At 43.8% G+C, this 26,085-nt stretch overlaps 1 protein-coding gene across 8 annotated transcripts in view; it reads right to left on the bottom strand.

The window, feature by feature from the left end:
* NFATC1 (nuclear factor of activated T cells 1) overlaps positions 1-26,085 on the bottom strand; it is a 402,803-nt gene that overhangs the window by 154,014 nt on the left and 222,704 nt on the right. For 6 of the 8 annotated variants that reach the window (XR_014961593.1, XM_085605933.1, XM_085605935.1 and 3 more), the window contains exons 7-8: positions 23,790-23,845; positions 18,924-19,056 (exon numbers count right to left, since the gene is read on the bottom strand). The exons of the other annotated variants lie outside the window; for them this stretch is intronic. Coding sequence is in view for 5 of the 6 variants with exons in the window: in XM_085605933.1 (XP_085462059.1) it covers positions 18,924-19,056; positions 23,790-23,845 (189 nt within the window). In the remaining variant the exon portion in view is untranslated. The remainder of the gene's footprint in view (positions 1-18,923; positions 19,057-23,789; positions 23,846-26,085) is intronic. 8 annotated transcript variants of the gene reach the window in all.

Genomic DNA, 26,085 nt, shown 5'->3' with positions numbered 1-26,085 from the left:
CTAGGGATTTGTCACACCATACAAGACAGCGAGGTCGCCCCACTCTGTGACCAGTTGTGGAAGGCCCTCCGGTCATTTACTTCACTGTGACAAGGTTAGCCAAGGAGAGGAGGAGGGGGCGTCTTCCATTTCCTGCATCCCCTCTGAAGCCTCCAGCTCTTTGTTGAGCCGTCATGCTCCACCCTTCCGTCACCCACTGTTCCTGCCACCACCGTCGCATCCGATAAGTGGCCTATTTAATGTTTGGAGTCGCATGTGCTGTGAATGGGTGAATGCAAGTGTGTGCATGAATGTTCTCGTGAATGAGTGGGTGTGAGTGCGTGTGTAGGTGCTTGTGGATCGATGGGTGTGAGTATGTGCACAAGACTGTGAGTGAAAGGGTGTGAGTGTGTGTATGTGCACGTGTGTGCTTGTGGAAGAATGGGTGTCAGTGTGTGTGTGTGTGTGACTGTGGATGGGTGGAAGTGAGAGCACTTTGTCAGGGCCGGTTTTGGTTCCCGGGCCGGCCCTGCCTGCAGCCGCCACCAGCGTGCCGGGCGGTCCTTTCCTTCGGCTCGCCCGTGACCCCTCGTTGCATTGGACCCTTTTTCAGAGTTCAGGCTCTACGCTGGCCAACACCTTCACCCCCTGAAGCTGGCATCGTGGCGCGCAGCTCTGTGAACGGGCCGTGCTTTGTACACCACTGTGTAGGAGTAATGTATTTCTCAAGTGTATTGATTATAGGAGGCCAGCGACGCTTTCTCATAGGCAAGTTATCTGACGGCTCCCCGGCTTGGCAGAGAGAAAACAAGGCGTGACTGCAAACTGTCATCAGAGGAGGGAGCGCTGGGGTGTTCATCTCTCACAAAAGATAATTTTAGAGCCCAGGAAGGAAGCTGTGTAGGCTGATGACAAAGATCAGCACAGAGGGTGGCTCACCAGTCTCAGAAGCAGCCAAAACACACTCACTTTTACAACCAAGGCCGGGGAACGGGCCAGTGGCGTGTGCTTGGGGTCCAGTGAATCCGCAGCAAAGGTCTTCACATGAAGTGTACACCTGAAAAATGATGCCTCTTTAAAGGGTTTCTAATTTGACACTTTTCACACTGGGGCGGCCCAAATTGGTTTCCTATTTTCTAAGCAAGATGGACCTGTATGCGATTAAACAAAAGACAGGCGTGCTGGCTATGTGATGAAGGACCATCTTTGCCCTGTTCGACCGACGCCCACAGCCCTTCGCCCTCCTCTCACACGACGAGGACATCCCACTGGCTTCCTTTCAATGGAGCCGTGCAGGAAAGCAGAGGTAAACACGACCTTTCTCTTTAGCAGCCGCCAACAACGGCTGGCTTATGAACTCTTTTTAAGCAATGCCTAAACAAAAATAGTGCTTCTAGGCAATAGAAAATGGTTAAGAGGGCGAGAGAAGAGCCTTTTGGCAGCTTTGCAGCGGCAAGGTGGCTGGGCTTAGGATATATGGCTTTGAAATGAGAGTTGTAAGGCCCAGGTCTTAGTCATACGCAGGTAAGCTCTACCCGGCCAACGCTAGCGGGGCTGCTAAACATGAACATGGGGGCCACTGTCGCGATAAGATCGCCCAAAATTATATCTGGTTCACTACCATTATAACCAGTATGTAGGGACTACACTAAATCCGAATAAAAACCAGGAACCTCTACCTACCTCATCTGGAGGTTTACAGAAGAGCTAGCTTGGAAATGTTGTCTATGTTAACATCCCCCGCTCCCACTCGCCTCTTTCCTCCCTCTCTCGTAAATGTTAGAAGGGCTAACTGAATCTTCATGAGGAAGGCGGGAAACCGCCAGGCTAGTGAGCGAAGATTAGCGGGAGGTCGATTCATTGAGAGCCCCATTGCCGGTCTCCATAGTTCTACAAAAATGATATAAACACCCATTTACCTCACTGTCCCCTCATCAAGTGTTGGTTTCAGCTAATGAGTGATGAGATGGATTGATAACACGTATAGAAAAGGAAGTCAACGCTGCAAGGACTAAATTCTAGTATACAAAAATACCAAATAGGAAAGTCTAAAATACAACAAGTATATGTCTGGGCTTCTATGTTGACTTGGGTCATACTCTAACAACCACATTAACAAGAAGCCCAGACATCCTGATAGCAGACCAGCTTCCTCTGATCCAATAAAAGTATTTCTAACAGTTCACGATTTCCGCACAAAAGTTCGGGCCATGGTGCTCTCTCACACCAACGGGCAAAGACTTGCCCCCTGGACTACCAGCGACTACACTCGCTCCTGTCAAAGCTGCTCTCATGAAGCTGATCAAGCCGTCACTAGAGGACAGAAAGAGGACCACATAGCTTCTAAACCCCGACACATGCATAGTGTCCACCCGCCAGCACCCATCACAGTTCAGACGAATCTATACTCGTATTACCCAGACTACTTAACCGAAAGCCTTCTACTTTGCCATTCGCAGTCAAATCACCTGCAGCACCAATAAATTACCCTCTAAGTATCTAAAACAAGAGAAAACAAGAAAGCTGGTGTCTTTTCCACCCTCCTTCAAGACGAACTCCACATCCACCTATGAGTGGCAATATCACGTCCCACCTTCAAGAAATAAAGAATCAAAGGCACCCCTGATCACAGTGCATCTGCAAAACCAGTTTCCACCCAACAGTGACCACGGCCAACATAAGCATGCTGTACAAACCACAAGCAGTACATTTGGAAATTACGACACTACTGCTATCACTTCTGTAATTCCAAATGACAATTCCATCTCCCTTACTGCTTTTGTAAACAGTCACACGTGTGTGAACTCTGTAAGCAGCAGCATGTAGGAATATGTAAATTGCTTATTTGCCAATATGACTTAGGCTCTATATCACTATCATGAAGATAACAAATAAATACAAAATGTAAAAAAAGTAAATTGTGTGGGAAAATGTACACAGTGGAACCACTGCACATTAATTACCTGTAGGTGCTTGATCATCAATTGTGTTGCTGAAAAATAAATTCGATGGAGACCACCCATACTGGCAACATTTTAATGATGGACAATTGGGACAACATCTAAAACCTCTGTTTCCCTGTGACATTTGCCAACTTATTAGGGGGTAAACTGGGCAGTCTTAAATAACTAGCTACACACTTAGGTTCTGATTTAGAGGTTGGCAGCTGCAAAGGGGTACCCTCTCCACCAAACTCTCAGTCCACATGACTCATTTAGAGGTGGGTAAAGCGTAGGCTTTCCGTCAACATAGCCCCTGTTGGCTCAGTTGACGGAGCGCTTCCTCCGACGGCCCAACATTTAGGCCTGGTGGTGAGGTACAGAAAAAAACAAAGTCTTCATTCGTTTTTTTGTCTTTCAGAAACAAACTCCAGCTTTACAAGTTTGTTTCTGAAAACCAAAAAAAAGTTTAAATGTTTGGTGATGCCATGCATCAACCTTTTCACATCATGAAGTGAATAGTCGTGATAGCAGTTCCTTTCAATGTACAGAGATGACCGCTGGGCCGGTTGTCATCTCGAAATATGGCAACACTAGTGTCTCAGGATTGCTGCGGTAATGTCCTCTGCCACTCTGATGGACAGAGGGCCATCCGCCAAAGTCTAAACCAGGCCCATAGGGGCTATGCACACAGACATGAACGCATGCACATGCACACACATGGAACGTAGGCTGCACAAACTCTGTGACCCTGAATTCTAGGTGTGGCTTGTACCTTTGGGCTAAAAGAGGGCATAGGGACTGGCAGCCCATGCACTGAGATAGATTCTGCAGTCATCAGAAAGGGTGCAAAGTGATTATGCTAAAGAAAGTTGATATTAATATTAGGTGCATGTACCTGGTGCCTACTTTGTTTCATTTGTAAAGGTTTGAGTGTGTTTCTTTTGCACGTCTGTGATGGGATATATACGAATATCATAGGAACATCATCACACTTGGTAAACAGATGTAACCGTTGAATGAGTAGGAATCATATTGTGTTTGTAGCTGGTGAGCTTTATTTAAGACCGGGCTATCTGAGCCTATGTTTGTACTTGTTAAATTTGCAATAAGTATTTAGCATCACCTTCTTTAAATTAGGCTTCAGCTAAAGCTGCAATTTACAGATTTAAAAAAATGCATATCATACAAGGAATAGTAAAACCATAAATTTTGTAAAATTGTCACACGCTATTTATTGGAAACATCTTCCCTGTGGGCTGTGTCAGAAAGGGAAAGTCTCTGTTCTGTAACTGATGTGTAATAGGACGTGGCCAGCTTGTGGAACAGAAGGTGGAACTGTCACAAGAAGTATGGATAGAACTAATTTCTAGTAAATATGCTGTTACTTTCTGACAGGATTTGTGTACTAGATGAAGGTAAAATGTCTTCTGAAATTAGATAATCCCCTTAGTTTTGTGACTCGCAGGAGTACTGCAGTTTCCCTTGGGGATGTACCGCGTTCACCCTTCCATTTTTGTCTAAGACTCCCGGGTAGAAACCACCTGTTACCTCAAGTCCACCCAAAATGCCAGCTGAGACGCTGGATTGCATTGCTCAGCAAGCTTGCTCCTCTTCCAAGGACAGTCCATGCTGTTACACCTGGCAACGCCATGATGTGGGGGGATGCCTGGCAAGATACACTCATACAACACGCAAGCGTTGTGGGCCAAGCGGCACTGCACAGCTAGGGGGAATTACTCATCGTTTCTGTGTCAGATATATTTAAACAGTCAGCAGCCTCATGAGTCACATCCTAAACCGTTGAAGCAGGTCCCATGACGATCCTGCCCTAGCAATCCACTTCAGAAGCACCGCATGTCACATGGCGGTGGCAGAACATCTATGATACATGCCTGCACCAAGGCAACAGGAAAATACACCTAAACTCAATCCCACATGGCACTGCAACTGTCTCAAACTGAAGTTCTGCTAATGAGGTTGTCTCTATTGAGAGGATTCTTTAAAAGCTGTATATGTCATTTCCTGACGACTACCGATGTGCGCTAAAGTTGAGTGATAACAGTATGTTGAAGGAAATTCTAGAGGTGGATCCTTCTACAAATTTTGCAAATCATTCCGAAATTGGAGGATTTTATACAGGGCACAAGTCCTAAAAAAAGAAGTGGGGGGACGCTCCAAATTAGGTGGTGTCACCGGAAGTGACCTCACAGCCGGAAGTGACGTCACGAGATGGAGTCCCCACTAATTAACAAAGGTTAGAAGGCGATGGGGGCAGGTTCAAAGGGAAAAGGAGAATGTTTACGTTGGAATTAGTCACCGTATTGACACTCAAAGGAGCGGGGAAATTAAAGATGCGCTTGTTCGGTGCGTATTTATTGCCCACAGTAAATTTGCCGGTCTCCGTCTGAAATGCATAAACACATACTGACCTTTTCCAATATACGGCCACGAGCGCCCGTCTGTCATACTGAACGGCTCCATCAACGTGAAACAACTTAAAGAGCTCTGTTCGCCCTCTCTCGACAATAGAAGGTTAGGTTTGGTGAGTGCTGAGCGCGCGCGCAGGCTCGGGTACCGGCTCCATCTTTTGGGCAGGGTGGACGGCGTCCACCCGGTAAAATAAGTGGGGGGACGCCGTCCACCCGCATGGTACCCCGACTCGAGCCCTGATTTTATATTACCAACCAAATCTAAACCAGGTCTAGACCAACAAGGTACTTGCCGTAATAAACACTCTTTTTGATGCGTACTCTATAGAACTGCAGATTCCTCACCTTGTAAATCCTTCTAGGCACCAGACTGGATCTGGAAATTTGCATTATCTCCTACAATTCCGGCAGGTGGAACCATCTACACTGCCTCTGGATGAGGAGCACCCAGCCAGAACAGATGCCATCCCTGCCTGCTGATATAAGTAAACCATGTTTTTCATGCCCTTAGACACAAAGTGACTGACAGTCAAAGATCAACAGTTTGCTAAAAATCACTTGGGACCTGTTAGAAATGGAGGTCTCCAGTTGGCACCCTGTCCAGGCTTATCTCAGAGGCAATGTGTAAAGTATTTGTACATACACCCGCAGTAACACAGTGCAAGCACTACAAAAGGACACTGCACCAACTTAGAAAAATAACAGATATTTATCTGAATAAAGCAAGCTCAAAACAACAAAAATCCAACATACACAAGTCAAAATATCACTTTTAAAAATGTTCAAAATAGTTCAGTCAATAGGAAACTATGGATGTGTCACTTTTAGCACAAAGTACCTGAGGTGTGTCAAAATCAAAGACGAAAATAGACACAGGGGAAGTGAGCTCCCGAAAAAGCCAAGAGATGCATCGGTTCCTAACTCCCAGGGGGGGTAATGCATCAGTTCCTTAGTACCAGGGAAGGTGATGCGTTGGTTCCTTACTGCCAGGGGAGGTGATGCTTTGGTTCTATACTGCAGCGCAGGGGAGATGAGGCATTGGTTCCTTACTGTTAGGGGAAGTAATGCGTTGGCTCCTTACTGTGAGGGGAGGTGATGCATCAAACTCCAGACACGCTGGTTTGGTTCCTTATTGATAGGCAACATCGGTGAAGAACTTGGGTACCCAGGGACGATGCATCAAAAATCAGAGCACTCTGTGTTGATGTGGCGGAGCAGGCACTGTGTCAATTTCACAATCATAATCAGGTGATGCATTGATTCTTCAGCCGCACAGCAGTGTCCGTGTTGGAGTGTGAGCCAGGCCGTAGGTGATGTGGTGCTCGGGACTTGGACTGTGGTGACCTTTCAGCCACACATCAGGTGCTGAGAGGCGATTTGTGTATTTTCTTCACAGATTGCCAGATTCTACTTCCAAGGGCCCCGGAACTGGATTTGGTACCACTTGGCAAGTCAGGGCTCTCAGCAGAAGAGCCCAGCCACAAGTAAGTGAAGTCCTTGATGGCCGTGAGACTTTGTAACAGGAGGCAACCATGCTCAAGCCCTTGGAGAACCTTGGAAGGCAGGATGTAGAAAGCAAAGTCCAGTCCTTTCAATCCCAGGACAGAAGCAGCGGGCCAGCACAACAAAGCAACAAGCAGAGTGTCAGTCCCTCCTACAGCATCCAGTTCTTCTTCTTGGCAGAATGTTCTCTTAGTCCAGAAGTGTTCTGAAGTTATGGTGTCACAACTCCATACTCATTCCAGCTTCTGCCTTTGAAGTAGGCAAGCTTCAAAGGAAAGTCTTTGTAGTGCACGATACCCTGCAATTCCCTGACCTGGCTCCAGACACACTATAGGGGAGACAGCTTTGTGTGAGGCCAGGCACAGCCCTATTTAGGTGCCTGTGACAGCTCCTCCCACCACTCTAGTTCAGGAAGACCCATCAGCCAGGGGATAGGCCATCAGGGTATGCAGGGCACACTGCGTGACTGTATCTGTGACTGTTTAGAGTGACTGCACAAACAGCCCACTGTCACCCTCCCTCAGACATGGATTCCACTGGCAGACAGATGCACAGATTGGTAAAGTAAAAAAATGCCCACTTTCTAAAAGTAAAAAAATTATTATTAGAGAATGCACTCCTTCCCTTGTGTATGCTCATTCTTCAAAAAACATGTTTATTGTTATCCATTAATGCGTGCGTGACAGGTGCTGTGTACCGTCCCAAGGCACAGCCTATATAATCAACATATCATGGGGCGCTTGTGTGCACCCCACCTGCCGCACTGCGAAAGTGGGAAAACTTCCCTCCATATGTCCATTTCTTCCAGCGTTATCCATAGTAATCTTGAGACACCCAAAGTAGTCAATATTTTTAATCTCTTTTCGAATTTCATGAAACACTGCTGAGACAGCATCCTTTCACCTTCCAACTTTATTTAAACATCTTTCAATGTTTACTGAGTGCCCAGCGAGGCTTTTTCGCAGCAACATGATTAATCAAAGGTGAAACACAGAGTAGGCTCATCACGTTTTATTTCCAATGCATTTCGAGCCTCCTGGGCTCTTCGTCAGGGGTTTCTACAAAAATAAAGGACAGTTCAACCAGTTGTACCCTGTTAACCTATGCTATTAAATCACAAACATAAAAACAATCATACAGCGCTCACCTTGCACCCAAACCTACTGCCTCCCACTAAACCCAACATACCGTAATTTCCTAAATAATTAACCCAGTTTATCGAACAATGTGCAGTCCCCTCCCTCCTGTTACCAACTCTGCATATCCTCTCTCACTAGACATCGTGAACCAAACAAATTGCATTCCCGATCTTCTGTGTTCAGAACCCACTTTACAACAATGAAGTTGCCACCACATTGCTACTCCAAACCCATACATATTTCACGTTCCCCTTTCGTTCGGAATAGTGCTTAAAATACCTTGATGACACCGCAGCTGGCGGCCTGACCTCCTCATCCACCTTCCCCAATATCATAAAAACTCAGCCTAATCCGTTAGTGTTTAACCTCCTCCTCACCTGTTGCCACCCAATCGTAACTAGAATATTAACCATGTGACCTGTTCTCATGCGCAGCGTAAGGATATGTAAATACTGCTCTCAAACTACTGACCCCACAATGCACCCTCCGCTACCCGATTCCCACTAGTGATGCGATCAAATCAAATAAAACCCCTGTGTTCTGTATGTAATATAACTATGAATCAAAAAATCATAATGATGCCAAAAATATACCATGCTTAATCCCACATTTGCACAAATAAATCAGTTTCGTCATGATTACATGTGTTAACACCCATCGCGCCTGCATACATTCATTTACAAATCAACAATACAAAAGCAAAGGTCAACTGTTCATAAATATGCTGAACAATGTTCTCTTATCAAGATGTTCAATAAATCCACTCCAGTCCTTCGCCGTCCCAACAGAGTGTCAATATTCCTTGTTTCAAAGTTCTTTCTTTTAAACTCATCCTCGGGGTGCAATCTGCTAAATAAAGTTGGAAGGTGAAAGGATGCCGTTTCAGCAGTGTTTCATGAAATTCGAAAAGAGATTAAAAATATTGACTACTTTGGGAGTCTCAAGATTACTATGGATAACGCTGGAAGAAATGGACATATGGAGGGAAGTTTTCCCACTTTCGCAGTGCGGCAGGTGGGGTGCACACAAGCGCCCCATGATATGTCACTTTCTAAAAGTGGCCTTTTTCAAACGCACAAATTAAAAACCAGCTTCACTAAAAGATGCATTTTAAAATTGTGAGTTCAGGGACCACAAACTCCAAATCTCTATTTCTTACCAATTGGAAGTTACACTTTTAAGAAGTTACAAGGCAGCTCCAATGATAACTAATGAGAGATATAGTCCTTGCAACAGTGCAAAACGAAATTAGCAGTATTTCACTATTAGGACATGTAAAACATACCAGTACATATTCTGCATTTTCAATACACCACACCCTGCCCATGGAGCTACCTTGGGCCTACCTTAGGGTTGCCTTACATGTAATAAAAGGGAAGAGGTAGGTGCACTTGCCTAGTCGACATGGCAGTTTAAAACTGCCCACACAGACACTACAGTTGCAGGTCTGAGACATGGTTGTCGAACTACTCATGGAGTTGGCACAATCTGTGCCGCAGGCCCACTATTAGCATTAGAGTTGCAGGCCCTGGGCACACACAGTGGACTTTACTAGGGACTTATTGGTAAACCAAACATACCAACCATGGATAACCAATTACAGATACAATGTACACAGAGAGCACTTGCACTTTAGCACTGGACAGCAATGATAATGTGCCCAGAGTCCTAAAACCAGCAAAATCAAAGTCAAAGAACCACAGGAGAAAGGCAAAACGTTTGGGCATAACCCTGCAAAAGGCCAGGTCCAACAGGAACTTTTAAAAACAAAAAATCTAATTCACAGACAGGGAGGAGAGTGAGTGGTGGGGTATCTGCAGTTAGAATATCCCCCAGAAAGAGTGTTACCAAACATGCGTAACTTGTTCTTCTGATGGATAATTCTAACTGTAGATTTCTCACCTTGTGAATTGCTACCAAAGCAGTACTTTCCAAAAAGGTAAATGGTATGAGGAGTGGACGTTTCACCTGAAAGTCCTCAAGGATCAAGTGGGCAAAATGGTCCCCCCTACAGACCTGAGAGTGAAGGCAGTAATGACCAGCGCAAATGTAGGTGGATGCCCATGTACCAATCTGGCAGGTGTTCAACACAATAACTCCTATAGCCAATGCCATAAGCAGCAGTCTTAATTCTGGTGAAATAGGATTGAAGGCCCTCACTCAGGAGGCTCATTCTTGCGCAAAGCCTAGCACAGAACAATCCATCTTGACAAGGTGCCATTTTTGTACTGCATTTCCTTTCTTTGTGACCACAAATCCAACATAAAGCTGACTGTTCGAACATTGTTCAGCAGTCCTGGCTCTATAAACCTTACGGCCTGTTTGACATCCAAAGTGTGCAGCCTAACCGTCTCATTAGAGACTTGTGGCAGCGAGAAAATTGCAGGGAGTGTGATAGACTGTCCTTCGTGGAAGAGCAACACACCTTCATGATAAAGGACGCCTGAAACGGAGACACCAATTTGCAGGGAAGAACATAGTTAATGGTAGGTGTACCGATAGCACCTGGATCTCACTGAGGCGTTGCGTGGGAATGATTGTAAAAAGAAAGGTGGTCTTAAAAGTCAAGAACCTCAGAGTGCAACTATGTACAGGTTCAAAGTTTGTGCACATCAAAAAAGTAAGAACCAAATTAGGTCTTACTGCGGCATAACAAAAGGAGCAGGCAGAAATGTATAAGTAAGCACCTTCATAAATAGGTGATTTGAACAATGAGAAGTTAAGAGGCAAATGCAGTAAGGAGGAAAGAGTCAATAAGTTAAATGTAATAGCCTATACGACAAGGCCTTGCTGGGCTTAGAGCAAAACAAAAAGGAATATGTCAGACAATTTAACCTGAAGAAGGGTCAATATGGTGGTCTCACCACTAGGCTACAAACTTTGTCGAACAGCCAGGATAGATGGGCAAGGGCATGGAGTCCAAAACTTTGTGTGGCAAAATAAAACCTTTCACCTGGTTTCACTAAATCTCCATGCAAGCAATCGTAGACCTTAAAGTTTCGGGAGCTGGACCTTGCCCTTCTGTTGGAAAAACAGGTCTTCCGAAGAGGGAGCAGACTCTTAGGGACCAATCTGAGGTCATCAGGATGAGCTGCACTCTGTCCATCTTGACCTTTTTCAGGACCTGTAGAATCAGTGATAGCAATTAGACCGGATAGAGTATGCTGGAGTCCAACCAAAGGCAGAATTTGTACTCAAGAAAACCTCAAAGAGGAAACTTCAAGGCACAGAAGGCCCAGCAATGCACATTCTTAGAGATTGCAAAGGGATCTTCTATGAGCAAGCCTCACTGGGAAAAGATGCCCAATGTTACTGGTGATTGGCGAGGTAACTTGGGTTGAGGTTGTCTGCTCTGATGCTGAGAGGGCCAACTAGGGAGCTGGCCATCAGGGAGATTCCATGGGGAACCGGTCCTTACCACAGCCACAGAATCTCCGGAGAGCGTGCACAAGACCCCACACTGCCCTGTCCTGCAGAGTGGTAGTGCTGTCCATCTGGACTGGGATAGATCTACTCTTGATGAAAGGCAGAACCACCTTGAGGACAACTTGAATGGCTGTAGCTCCAAAATATTGAACGGAGGCTGCTGAATCATCGGACAGCAGAGGTCTCTGATCTCCACATTGTCAAGATGACCTCCCAACCCAGAGATCATGTATCTGTCAGAGTGAGAAAACCAGCCTACCACACATCTGATTAGCCTGTCTTCCACCACTGAAGGTCCTGGTATTCCTCATCAAAGATACAAATCTGATCTGATAGGCAACCCCAGTATTGGACCCACTGAAGACGAATGTTCAGTTAGAGTGTCCAAATGTACCAAATACGATGAGGGAACAGCAGGATGCAGAAGGCCAGAAGTTCAAGAAGTCTCAGGACCATCCAAGCTGGAACAAGGATTGAGCTGAAATATTGAGAAAATAGCCCGAATGTTGCGGACTACATACAGGTGGGAAAAAGAACTTGGTGGCATTGTGTCCAGAATGTCCCGTATGAAGAGGAGCCACTGCACAGGCTGAAGATGGGACTTTGGTTCATTGATGGAAAAGCCCAGAGTGCACAGCAACTAAACCGTTGCCTGTAGGTGGTAAAAACAACTAGCTATGGGAGTCACTTAGGTATGAGAAGACATATATTACCAACCTGGGTAGGTGAACCATGACCAGTATTATCACATATATGAACACCCAGGGGCAGAGATAAGGACCAACAGCAGAATGATGAATTGGTAAAGCACCACCAAACTGTGAAAGTGAGTTAAGGCCTGTACAACAGAAGGTTCAAAACATGAAAGGAAGTGTCCTGCCGGCCCAAGGAAACCATCCAGTCTGTGGGGGTCTAAGGCTAAAAAACCTGGGCCAACCGTAGCATTTTGAACCTGTCCTACTTCAAGGGACATGTTCAAAAGCCTGTGGTCCAAGAGAGGTCTCATACCCTTACTGTGGGCCCAGGAAATAATGTGAGTAGCAGCCTGTGCCCCCATCCTCACAGGTGCTACCTCAATTGCACCCTTGGTGAGTAAGGATTAAAACTCATGACACACCTGAGAAATGACCGGAGAGATTGGAGGGGAAGAGGACAATAGAGGAAGGGAGTAGATAACGTAAACAACTGATACAAATCAATAGCATGCTGCGTGGGCAAAAATTAAAATATTCTTCCCCCTACTCGCCTTATGCAACAGGATGTGGGGGAACTAAAGCAGTTTGATAGCACTTGCAACAGGCACAGATAAAGAGGAATACTGTCCTTGTTGCTAGTTGTGACCTGCCCCTGGAACAACAAAAGGGTTGTGCAGACTGCTGGACAGGTTGTGACATCAGATTCTGACAATATGTAAGGCCCGTCAGGAAGACAAGGAATTTCCTTTATTGGTGGGGGTATTGGTAAGTTGGGAAAAGGAACACTAGGGCGCTATCTTTGAAGTGCTACAGTGCACTGCCATCTCTCCAAAGAGCTTTGCTCCATCAAAGCGCATGTCCATCAAGAAGGTCCAGAAAATCCAGTTATCCTCATCCAGGGATCCTGGTTCCCAAAAGAATAATTTAATCATTTAATGCAATGAATCATACCATCAGAATGTTGCAATTCTTTTTAATATTTTGTTATTTGTATAGCTTTCATTACTGCTGTTGTGTTTACTTTTATAGTTACATCTATTCATATAATCAGCAACAGTTTACAACATTGAATTTTTAATAAAGTTTTTAAAACATATAGTGTGGATGTCCTGTGTCTGTCCATTCATTGTGAAAATAGTTTTTAAACTCACTAATACAACAAATAATCCTGTAGTCTTATAAGGCGGATCACTGCCCTGTACGCACCATGCATGAGTGATTTGTGCGCTATAGTCTGCCAAATTCTCTGGCTCAAATTAGTAAAATGGCTCAGCCTGCACTTTGCCAAAACTTTCTAAAACTTTTACTTTTACAATTGCAAAAACGTATCAGCCATACAACTACACTTCTGCCCATAGTGCTAGAACACAATACAAAGTATCTGGGCCAGCTCTGAAAACCTAGTTGGTTGCATCTTGACCATCAAGCAACTTCTGTTCAAAAAAAAACCCTGAAGTCTTCTGGGAGAGCAGGCAAAACCTTGGCTTGCCACTCACCACAAGACAAAAGGCACACAGATTTCAATGAGTAAAGAGGCAAAAAAGTAGAAGAAAACACATGTTTACCTGAGGTGTCAATTTGTCTGCCAGAGGAAGCTGTAGGAAATTCATTTTGGTTGATCTTCCTAGAGGAAGCTTGAAACACCAAACTTTCTTGAGTGGGGTGTGGTGTTAGAAAGAATGGATCCCTAGGGTTGGGCTTTTGATGACAAGCAATTGGGTGGCTCACCAACGGACCAGAACAAGGTTTAGGTCAAGCAGCAGTCAAACAATCAGTCAATGTGTCACTGAACAGAAGTTAGGGGTCAGAAGTGGAAAGCTTGGTTCGTAAAATGTTCATTCATAGATTGACTTTAGTCTCTAAAGAAGGTAGCTGCAAGTCCAGGACTTGTGTTCCAATGCAAACTACCACAGCAAAAGGTGCTCTTTCCTTTGCGAGAGTACCCAAGGGAGAGTTGAGATCATTTTTGGATGAGGTGTCTAGGCCACTAGCATTTTGCCAGTCCAAGAACAAGCCATCACCAGCATAATGCAGGGGAAAACTGATATGCCTCCTCATTGTTGTCCTGGGAGCCAGTTCGAAAGCTCTAGCCAAAGTTGGATTCAGAGCTGAAAATGGTCTCTTTTCTGTAATAATGGTGCAACGGCAAGGGAAGTGGTGGAGAGTAATCCATAGACACAGGTTGGGCCTTTGTAATCTCATAACAATATAGCCAAAGAACACACTGAAGGTGGTTCTGGTCCAACATCAGAACCAGTGCAAAGATGGGAGCTGGTGCCATCACAGCCAGTGTAGATTCAGGGATAAAGAGTGGGGCCTGCGGCAGGAGGTTATGTGTGTGGGACAGAGCTGGCTGAGGACTAGATGGAGGCGGATGGGGCCAGCCAGCACAGGGAGGCTCACTTTCAGCCACCAACAAATCCATGGAGCTAAGGGACGCCAGAAGGACCCGGAAAATCTCTGAATAAATGCAGCATGACCTCTTTAAAGGCCTCAATGTGCTGCTCCTTTGACAATGATTCCGGAAATCTGGTGAACGTAGGTATCAGGACCAGAATGGGGCAATGACGTAGGTGGGGTCAGGCCTTTAGAACACACACTGTGTGACATGTCAAAGGAGCAGGGGGGTGGGAAGGGGGCTTACCCTTTTTGGATTTTTTATGCTCCTACCATGACCTGTATGTTGAATTCGTTTGAGACTTACCTGATGATGGAGAATGAGACCAAGATCGGGACCACGAACAACCTCAGGACATTAAGCATGACCAGCCTCTCCTCTTGTATTCCGCACATGCTGATGGCCTCAACCTGGCTGACGATCTTCAGGTGCACCAGGGAGCATCTCTCTCACGGCTCTGCATCATGCCTGGTGCTCAGGCAGCAAACAGAGATGTCACGCAGGTCTGTGACAGACGTCTGCTGATGGCATTCAAGGACAGCTTGAAATCGATCTTCAATGGGGCCCTAGCACACTGTTTGAGGTCTGTAACTACACCAAACATTTGTGAGCAGAGCTCTGGACCTGCTTTGAAGGATGTTTAAAGAGGAACAGATGTCAGCGTGTGCAGGAGTGGCGCATATATACAACTACATGTCATCACATGCGGAGGTGGTGCAGAGTCGACAGAGTCTGATGGCACAATCTGCCTGGCACCGTAGAGGATTCATGAGGTGAGGAATCTGCGCCTAGAAGTATCCATCAGAAATAGCCTTCTTTCTAGCAATGTGTAATTTAGGTTTGTTGCTTTATCACACTCCGTATTTCAATGTATTTAAATATTTGTGACGGAGCATCCACAGATACACAACAGAATAAATATCAACCAAATGGACAGGTCCCTCTTGGGAGTTATTCTACTCGTAGGAAACATAGAAAAGCACCCAAAATGGGTGTAGGCAGAGGCTCGTGAAGCATCAGGGCTTGCACTCTATTATCTACAAGGAAACAGTTATGGCTTTGTCAGAGGAAGCTATGCACATTTAGGTCTCGCTTACAAACAGATGTAGCTGTGTGTTGGAAAGAGACTGACTGTATTCAATGTATACTTGTAGCCGGCTTTACGTCTGCCCCTTGCTCATGATTCAATCATTTTATGGTCTGTTTCAGTTCCCTGCCCCCAATTCGATGGCTTTCCACCCTACTCTTGTGGTTGTCATGCCCAAAGAGTATTTTTTTTTATTGGATGAGTAATATGCTTCCATCGCTGACATCAATATCTTACCTTCTAGTGCATGAGGGACTTTATCTTACTCTCTCTCTCGCTCTCTCTCTCTGAGCTCTTACCCCTGTGACTTCTTTTTTTCTCAATAACACACTTTGCTGCACATTACTTTTCACAGGCCTTTTTAAGCCTGGTAGGTACGTCTCCAGTGAGTTATTCTTCGCACCTTTTCTGAAGTCAAAGTATACTGCCACATTACATTCTCTTGATCTACTGTACAACCAGACATGTTAAAAAATGTAATTATTTTTACTAGAATGATGGTCCCATTGCAGGACCATGAGCGGGTCCAGTTGCACAAGTCTACTGAGGTATTCAACTATTAATTCCATTACAAGTTATTTCTGAAGTCCACGCCTGGAGGTAACTGTTTAAGAAACTGATGGAAAATCAAAGCTGCTATCTTCCATCTTCAACTCTGACTAAGGCAAGCACAGCAGTGTGAGAACTTACACGACCAGGCAGTGATTGTATTGGGTGTGTGCCTTGGCCAGTAACAACCAAAATTTGGAACTTTTCAGGTAAGTGCCTCATCCGTGGGACCAAGATTGGTGGTCCCAGGCTGGACTTGGAGAGGGTGACAAGTATTCATATGGGATTTCCCCTGTAATCCGAGATGCTCCTATATCAGACTGTGATGTCAGGCCATGTCACGTATAGTATACAGCTATCTTCCTTGCTCTCAGTCAGTGCACTGGGACCACATCAGCCTTTCCCTTGATTGCTGGTGTCTTAACTCTCTTTAGGGAGCTTTGACACCGGCCCTTTATATACATTTAATATCATTATAAATATTAATCTGCCCCCAGTGCCTTATCAACTTTAGGATTTGTAAGGTCCAGATGGACCATTCTAGTTCCTTTTATATTGCACTAGTATCCAACTTTCTTCAGTTCCCTGCATCTTATCGTTTGTTCTACATACAGGCAATGAAAATTAAAGCAAAGGATCCCTGCACTGGTACATCATGGTGAGATGGTGCTCCCAGTATGTAGGATCTACAACTAAGCATCAAATAGTGAGTCAAAAGCTTAGGACTGGGGCTGGGTCCTTGGCAGGCTTGATTCATTTTTTGACAAATAACATTCTTAGAAAGCTTTAAGATATTTCTTCATCCACCAACAAACTGCAAACACTTGTTATGCCAGGATAATTGTGTACATAAAATGAGCTAAGTCTCAAGATAAATCCCTTGTGTTCCTCTTTAGGCAGTGCACAGCCCCACTCACTAACTTGTATCTGGCTTCTTAAAATAATATCAGAATCATCCAAAGCATTTATCTATTCTGTGGTTTTCAAGTGAAATCTCAGAACCATGGTCAATAAAGGTATTTACTATAAATGTACTTTCAAACTCTCCAAATACCTTCTCTTGTGAGCGCCTGACTACGTTCATGAGACACTGCAACATTTCCTTTAACCGTTTAAGTTCCCAAGATGGACCCTGGAATATCGAGGTATGGTGGCCTAGCTGGATGCTATTCTCCCCTCTAGGACAGGCTACCTCTTGAACTGATGCGCAAGATCAATGGTTACAAAGCCTGCTGCTTTTTCCTATATCTTCAGAATGTTTTGTAAATTTAGGCCTCTAAATGGCTACTCCACGCCAAGCGCATGTCATTCATGTATTCAAACATACATTCAATGAGTCTTTGTTGGGCTAGTTCACCGGCTGACTCATCCTACTACTGCACAGTTATTCATTTAATGTCCTCGATCCAAGTACAGAACAAGAGTCTCCTGGAGTTTCATGGTGCAGAAGGGGCTGAGATGGACAGCAGCATCCACATTTTTGAGTGTTTGTGTTTAGTGAGGGCGCAGTGAATCTTTGAAAAGCCAGGTTTGAAGGAATAGTTTGAACTGAAATGTTTCTCTATTAATTAGGCCTTGCATACTGAAATGTTCTCATTAATCTAGTAAACTTAAAATAATATAAAAAATGTGTGCACTATCTGGCAATGCCCGGTGGTAGCTGGTACCTGCTATATTCTTGGTGACCCACAGTGAGACCAACGAAAAAGGTGCAGCTCATGCTGCACTAGAAGTAACCCTGGGATGCACCAAGGCCTGGTCCCCGAAGAGAGAGAGCGTATTTTAACTCATCCAGAGAAACTATCCAGCACATAGAACTCTACAAACATGAAATCCTCATTTCCTTCCCTAAATTAGTAACTGTTCTTGTTAAAGTTTTGTGTTAACTAGTGGATCAATGACGTCACTCTCTGAAATGCCAATGAAGAGAGCACCCTGCATCAGGAAGGGGAACAACATGGTTCAGGCGCCTGTGTGGACATCTATGAAGCGGCCTGGCCTCCTTGCATTGTTCAAATGTTTTTGCTTGCAGCCACACACATATTTCTAATTCTGACAGAGCGTGAAGACCTAATGTTTTCGCAGAGTGAGAAATCACGAACTCTTGCCTGGCAGGAAGAGAATCACCTCCTCATCCCCCAGCTTTGCACCAGCTGCCACAACACTGGGGACTGCGCATGGCGCGCACGGTGTGCTCCCAGAAGTGGAGTGCACCGTCTTAATAAATGCTGCAATGGCCCACACAAGGAGACGCATGCTGTAGCAGGTTTTTATCAGGCGTGGCAACCTTACTGTATCTAGTCATCTACTAATGCGTAGTTGTTGCCTGGACTTTATTTTCCATGATGGCTGCCTCCATTCTGTTCACAACTTATACGGTGCACCTTCGAAATAAAGCTGGGGAATCGTGGGTTGTGTGTTGTGTAAACTGTTAAGAGCTCACAAAAATAATCTCAATTTCTACTAGCATTCATGGCCTCTACGATTTTTGTTTCTGGCGTACGGCCTTTCAGAATGGAATATTAAAATCCATAAATAAAATGCCTCTTAAACAAACACATAGATTATGTTAATTTTAATAAATAGTTAATCAGAGACCCATTTACAATTCTGTATCCGATACAATGGAGCTTCCACTCACAAGACAAAAACTGCCTTTCATGCAAAGGACTCCCTTATATTTCCCCTGGTTCCGCAGATGACTTAACATTATTATTCCCTTTTTGTCATCTGGAGAAAGGTACAAAAACAGTGAATACTCTCAAAATGAAGTTACCATTGGCAGGAAGGTAGGTGAACAGCTGGCACTGGCTTCTCTTGCGTTTTCCATTGCACACATAGAAGTTGACCTGAACAGGACTGGTTATCCTTTGGTTGCGGAACGGCGGTACCTCGACGACCAGGGAGTTCTAAGATGTAACACAAAGTAATCAACGCAAAGTGTGTAAGTGTACATAGCGATAACGTGACACTAACAAATATAGGAAAAAGCATGCCACTGACAATGGTCCTTGTATAACTCCACAAGCACAGTTGCAAAATGTGGGTTAACTTCCAAACCCACAAGAGTCGTTTTTTCAGACAAGGACGTTTAATATGTTAAAAAAATGTTTAGGATCATACAGGAGGTAGCTTAAGCACCCTGGCAGAAGATACACTGTAGTTTCTAGGAGAGGTGTCAAATATTTATGTAACACCTGTCACTCCCAGAAATAGACTGTGTCCCCCAGCAGACCCAGCCTGTTGTTACGGGCAGAGGGGTTCCTGCACGCCCAACGTATGAAGAGTGGCGTTCATGTGTCACACTGAGCAAATGTCAGCATGACAGATACTCTTCATGTTTGGGTCAGGCAGCTAGGCACTGTGCATGCTCTAAATGCGCAGGCACCTGGCTGCCAAAGCCGAACTTTGCCGGGCAGAAGATTTCACAGCCCGGCAAAGCGCTGCAAGGTCCTCCCTCTCATGATGAGGGAGTGCATCACCAACAGACTCAGATCTGGGCGTTTCAGTTTTAAGCCCTTAAGTGCCCAGGCTGAGTGTCCATCAGTGACGCTCATCACAGAGAGGGGTGGGTTCAGAAAGCCTCAATGACTCCATCCCACACTGTGACGAGTAACTTAAGATCCCCCTCTCATAATCTGACCCTTGACATGGCCAGTCAATGAGAGAAGGAGACAGGGTCTTGCTATTTTCCCTTTCCAAAAGCCTCCAGGAAATACGGAGACTTCCCATTCTCCACCTGAGATCACAGCCAGCCTGGTAAGTTTTTTTTGTTTAATGTTGGGTGCATGTATGAATGTGTATTTGTGTGTGTGCTGTGAAATGTGTATTTGTGCGTGTGCTGTGAATGGTTGTACACATGTGAATGTGCTTGGAAATAGTGGGTGTATGTGTGAGCACTTGTGAGTGGATGAGTGTGAGTGAGTGCGAATGTGGATTTCTGTATGTGTGTGCGCATGTAGAAGAGAGTGTGCGTGAGCCCACCCCACTAATACTCCACATTACAGGCTACCACTGCTGGGCAGTGAAACTATTAAGGATAAACGTTAGTTACTTGACAAACCTCACACAGAGACACTAGACTTTATCTACAAACTTGGTACTAAAACTAGGTTCTTGCATGATGCTAAACATTCCTTTACTTGGTAAGGTCCCCAACAGAATAACATGTGAATGTGCTATAACAGACACCGGGCTATCTATAGTACAAATGTTCAAGTGTACATATTTAAAAGTTCTCAACAGTGAAATGGCATTCATTCAGCACATTTATTTTGCCAGTCCAATAAAAGTTATAATAACTGAGGTTTAACCTCCCACTGGGGAATAGTAGGCTACTGTATATTGTTGAACATTCCTTTACTTGACAAAATCAACCCCTTCTTAATTTATTTTTGCTACCACTGTGTGAACTCCTGAAAGCCAAAGAGGATGTGCCTCAAAACTATGCTCATAACACCCAGCTAAGTTTCCGTCTCTCTGAGAGTGGTGACCAAGCGGTAGAGCCTGATGATCAACCACACTGGGAGAAGAGTGGATGGTTGCCGATTGAGTGGTGCTACACAGTAATAAGTTAGAGGTTTCTGGGCCTCAACAACACACTAGGAAGTGCCAGTACATAGGTCTTTTGTATAGTCAGAGCCTGATCCATAAGCTAACAAAAAATCTAAATCCTAAGGGTCCAACTAGTCTCAGGCGGCAGTCTTTATTGAAGGGTATAGATAGAGAAGCTCTGACCAGAACCACCATCAGGACCAACATGGATGCTGCCAAGTGATGGTCACAGAAACTGCTGAACAGGCACCTGAACGTTCAAGAGGCTGCAGCAAGGCAGGTGGTAAAATTTCGAGAAGGTGCCGCCCATCTGCTAACCTTCAGAGGACCTCCAAAGTAGGAATGTGTCTGGTCCCCTGCCCCCAGGTGTTTGAACGATAATTCTGTTTTATTTGTACTTATGAGTTAGAGAAAACAGATTATGCACGTTACAGGATCGCTATGGGCATCTCATTTTAGCTGCAGGTCACATGTTTGAATATTGTCATGGCCAGCACAGCTTCATTTTTTTTTTTTTAAATCAATAAATATTAACTCTACTTGTTTATGGTAATTAGAAAGAGCAGAATGGAGTATTACAGAAAAAGCAAGTTATTTTTCTTGTGGCGAGATTTACAAATGAAGTTCAAGAGCGGGAAGATTGTTGTTGTGTGGGTGCCACTGTCTGGAATGGGCTACATGTTGAAAGAGGGTGAAACGGAGCCTTCTCATCTTTAAAAAACTTTTAAAAATCTTATGTGTTTTTTAAATTTCAGTATGTACAACAGTAGATAACTCGGACAGCAAGAAACTGGACACCAGCTCCTTGGTTTTTCAGGTCGTCTTTGGAGGCTCTAAGCAGCCGATGTCTATTAGAGAGTGTGAAAATATCCCTTGTCAGGTTGTTTGGGAAGCGGTGGGAACCGGTTAGTGGCAGGGGTTAGAAGTGCCTCTCGGGTAGTTCTTGGCTGGAAGCCCCGCCCTCTCCTCAAACATTGATTTTTTATTTTTGACGTGGGTATGCCTGCATACTCCCAAAAGGATTTACTCCTTACTCAGCTAAATTGAAATAGCTTCCTTTTTAGCTTTATTTTTGCAAGGATCTAAACACTGGTTTGGAGTTGGTAATGTATACACAAGGATCTAAACACTGGCTTGGAGTTGCTCATGGATAGTACTTGTCAGAGACAGGAGGTACATTCAAAGCATCTTTTGGCAAAAGTTGCCATAGAAACATGTGATTCTCTTTTCAGACACAAGCCATGAAATGGGACAGTACACATCTTGCTCATGGCAGAATACTCTAAAAGTATACGTTTTAAGGCGAGATGCAGAGCAGACTTAGAAGTTAACGCTATGAATACGCTGGGTTTTACAGGGACTGACAGTTGTATGGTCCTCTAAATTACCACTCTTTTTTCTTCTTCTTTCAGATACTCAAGAAGATGCCAAATTCAACTAGGAAGGGGGCAAACGTGTCTATTTCGAAATATTCAGAGATATTCTTAGTCTTAAAGTTTTAGTCAGAACAGAGGCCTTAGGAATGGTGCCATGATTCTCAAAGCTAACAAGGAACTTTGTCTCCATCCCCTTGTTTGGTAACTAACATAGCTTTAACTGAGTTAGCGCGAACCCCTCACAACTTTTGTCCCTGGTGCCACTGCAACTGCTGCACTATTCATAGCTACGCCCAGGGGTCACAAGGCTCTCTGCATGCATTCCTAATTCAGATCCTAATTCTTGGTGTGGGAAATGTCGTATGAGCCCCTGATTGTGAATGACTATCTGACGTCATGAAACTAACCTCTCTGCAGGGCACAATACATCAAAAAGTTACTTAAGAAAACATTGCAGCCCTAAGTTGACCTTGGAGGAAGAAAATACTTTTAACACACGATTTTGAAGAGGTAGTAAACTTCACTCTGGATTTGGGGTGATTGCTCCTTATAAATTAAATTGTGGGTTCTGTTTCCTCCTGCCTGTGTTACTTATTTGATATTTATTGCAGAAACTCAATTACTCCCACTTTATTGTATTCACCTTCATAAATCCTTGAGGTCTGAATGAGTATAGGGAATGACAATGACTACACTGACATTAAGTATGTGTCCAAGTCCAAGGAGGAGAACCAGGCGCTCTTTTTAGCGATTGGTGGGATGCCTGAGAAGGGAGCCACTTTTGCGGCGTATCTCATCACAGCACTGCTGGTTTGCTGAGTGGGCGCCATGATAAAAGCACCTGCTTGACTAACTTTTTTGTCAACAGAAAAAAACCTCCCATTGCAAGAGTTTCTTTTTGCTAAAAAAACACAACTGGGAGTGCGTTTTCTCCCTGTGCATTAGGCCCATTGTATATTTTCCATACTCATGTCCAGCATCCCTCACATGGCTGAAACGGCAGTTGAAATACGTGACCGGTAACCCGCCCTATACAGGTGGGGTGGCCGCCACAATGATCCAGTGGTGCTGCCGTTGGTGGACAGTCAATAAGGCGTTACCGTTGACAGAGCCAGCTGAGACTCTGCTGATGGTAATCCATTGGCACCCCCATCTCAAAACGGGGCAAGAGAACTTCTGGTTTAGTGGGGCGGGAGGACTGCCGCTGTATGGCAGTCTTTCTTCTATGCCAAACGCTAAATGAGGCCATAAGGCACAATCCCCCGTAGCTGGAATACTTTCAAACACTGTTAATTCTGCCCTTTTAGTGTTCACTTTGGTTTTCTCATGAGATCATTCATATGAGAAGGACACAGAAGTGTTTCTGCTTCACTGTGGTTTTGTCGTAATGACCCTGCTGTAAAGTGTCTGACTCCATTGTTAGCAGACACTTTCTATACATATCCAGCATGGGTGACCAAGAAAAAAGCTATTAAGAAAAATTGGGATGAACGCTTGCTATTGTAAAATGGCTGAAGTCTAAAAATGTCCCTGAAAAGTTATGAAGACAAGCGTATTTGCTAACACGCATACAAAAAAATATACGTTTTCAAATACGCGTAGGTAGAATGTTCAAACTAGCAACTCTGATGCATTTGTGAGCCTGAGTTTCATCTGTAGTGTGTGCAATACCAATCACTCATATAAATAAATATAAATACAGAAGTACTTACTGATTTAAACATGTCTCTGTCCGTCTTAGCTTCCATTTCCCATATGTGATGACCATCTAGAAAAGAAAAATGGGAAAACAAATATAGCTGCACGCTTCTCTTCTGCCGCTCTTTCCATCAACCCATCAACCTTAAGAACACCCATCTTGAAAAACAGAGAGCCAGAAAAAGTTACGGTGGATTATTCTCCTGATGCCTCAAATTTAGGTATAATTTTGAATTTCTACCTTTCAGCATTATGGTTAAAGTATTGGATGGGACGGCGGAGACAGAGAGGGCGAGAAAAATGTGAGAGGGTAGAGGTGGGCTGGAAAGAAAGAAGAAGATTGATAGCAGTTATAGAGAGAGGGAAGGGCAAGGATTGCATGTCAAAATGCTGATTTTTCTATTGATATACAAACAGATTTTGTGCTGAACATGAATTACCAAAGTGATAGTAGATACTCTTGTCCAGATATATTGACTACCACTATATAGTGGAAGGCAAAATTCTGGACACGAGAATCCCAATTCACAAAGGTAAGTTTGCATATGTACATCTACTACTATATTTAGGAGCAACTCGCCTTTGTTATGCTGTTCACCATTGACAGTTACACCTACGTGTATTCTTAAGAGTCTCCACCCCCTCAAGTGATGGGTGGATACTCTTACATTTTATTTTATGACAATAAAGTTACTAGAAGTAACTTTGCAGCGTTTGTGGAGATCTCTGCCACCGAGGTGGAGATCTCAACATAAGAAAATATAGGGGGGAACATCTAAGCTTTTAAATTATTCAATTAAAATTATTTTAATGTAAAATATATACGTAAGTTAATTTGAAATGCTTAATAACAACCTAGAACTACTACAATAAAAAGTTATAACACATTGCCTCAGCAAACTAAATGTTTTAAGTTGTATAAGGATTTATAAATATTACATATAAACAATATTTAATCACTCGCCCTCACCATTTTTTATTTAATTCGTAATAAACTTCGTTAAAACTTATGTTTTTAATACGTTTTATAAATTGTTACATTTTTAAAAATAGGTTCAAAAGTTTACATTATTTTGTATTAAGTGTATTATTAAAGAAATGAAGAATAAAGTAATCTATTATCAGAATTACATTTTTTATTTTAACAATTTTAAACACATGTGTAACTGAAAAGCAGAATTAGTTTAATGAATTTACCATTAATTCCTATGGAAAGTTAGTTTAATTAACCCGCTCCATTGATTTCTATGGGAATGTGTTGCTGTATCAGTGGTTGGCAGTGTGTGGTGCTTACTTATAACAAAGCTGGGCTAGAGTACATTTAGGCCCGTTTTGACACTAGTAAATTTAGAAGTGTATTTTGTGAATGCCAATGGTCCTAATCTTTTGCAAGTGTGTATTTTTTGCTAGCATGTGCTTCCCTAACCCCCTTCCTAAATTTACTCCACCCATTTAGTAGTAATTATATCACATTTTCCCACCACTCCCTTTAAAACATTTCACATTCACGTCTAAAATATATACCTACATGTTCAGAGATCTCGACCACCGGGGCAGAGATCTCTACTCAGAAAAGATACGAGAGACGGAGATTTTCACCCTTAGGCTTGTGAACTCATTTCGTAGTAACTAAACATTATGTGACACTTTGCAATGGGCGCGCAGAATGGTGCATTTCGATTTTGCATCACTTTTGCACTTCAATAATGAGAAAAGTAGTGAGCACGTTTTGCACCATACTTGGACTGTTCCTGTTACAAAAGGTGAAAATAGTGTGACTCATGCCACACTATGTTCTGTTTACGTATAGACCAAGCATGTTTTGTTGCAAGTTACAAGTTCCTCACTACGTCAGTGCTGGCTGCTGCACCTTGAAAAAAGTGGACCATAAGCATCTCCACATACTTGCACTGATCAAGCAAGAAAAGTGAGGGAGACGAACCGCACCAAATGCATGGCATTAATCCCTCCCTTGAACATTTGGAAAAAATAGTACCAGATGGTGCATTTTACTGCAGAGAGGTTTCCCTAGAAATTGCCTAAAAAGTCATAGATTGGCCAGGCAGTTGCAAAGTAGCACCCACGCAATTTTCTGCTGTGTAATGGTCTAGTGCGTCAGCCTGCCCCTTTTAATGGGCGTTTGGAAATTTCTATCACCAAGAAAAGAAACAAAGCCAAATGGTACATTTTACAACACCGCTTCTTAAGGAACATTGCTAAAAAGCTATAGATTTCAAAGCTGAAATTATTTGGGTGTGCCGTTTGGCGTTGACTCATGTCACTTATAAATATATAAAGCATTCACTGAAT

The sequence above is a fragment of the Triturus cristatus genome, chromosome 5_1 (genome assembly GCF_964204655.1).
Source record: "Triturus cristatus chromosome 5_1, aTriCri1.1, whole genome shotgun sequence".
NCBI lineage: Eukaryota > Metazoa > Chordata > Amphibia > Caudata > Salamandridae > Triturus > Triturus cristatus.
Note: the sequence above shows the minus strand (reverse complement) of the source record. Positions and strands in the feature narration are given on the sequence as shown.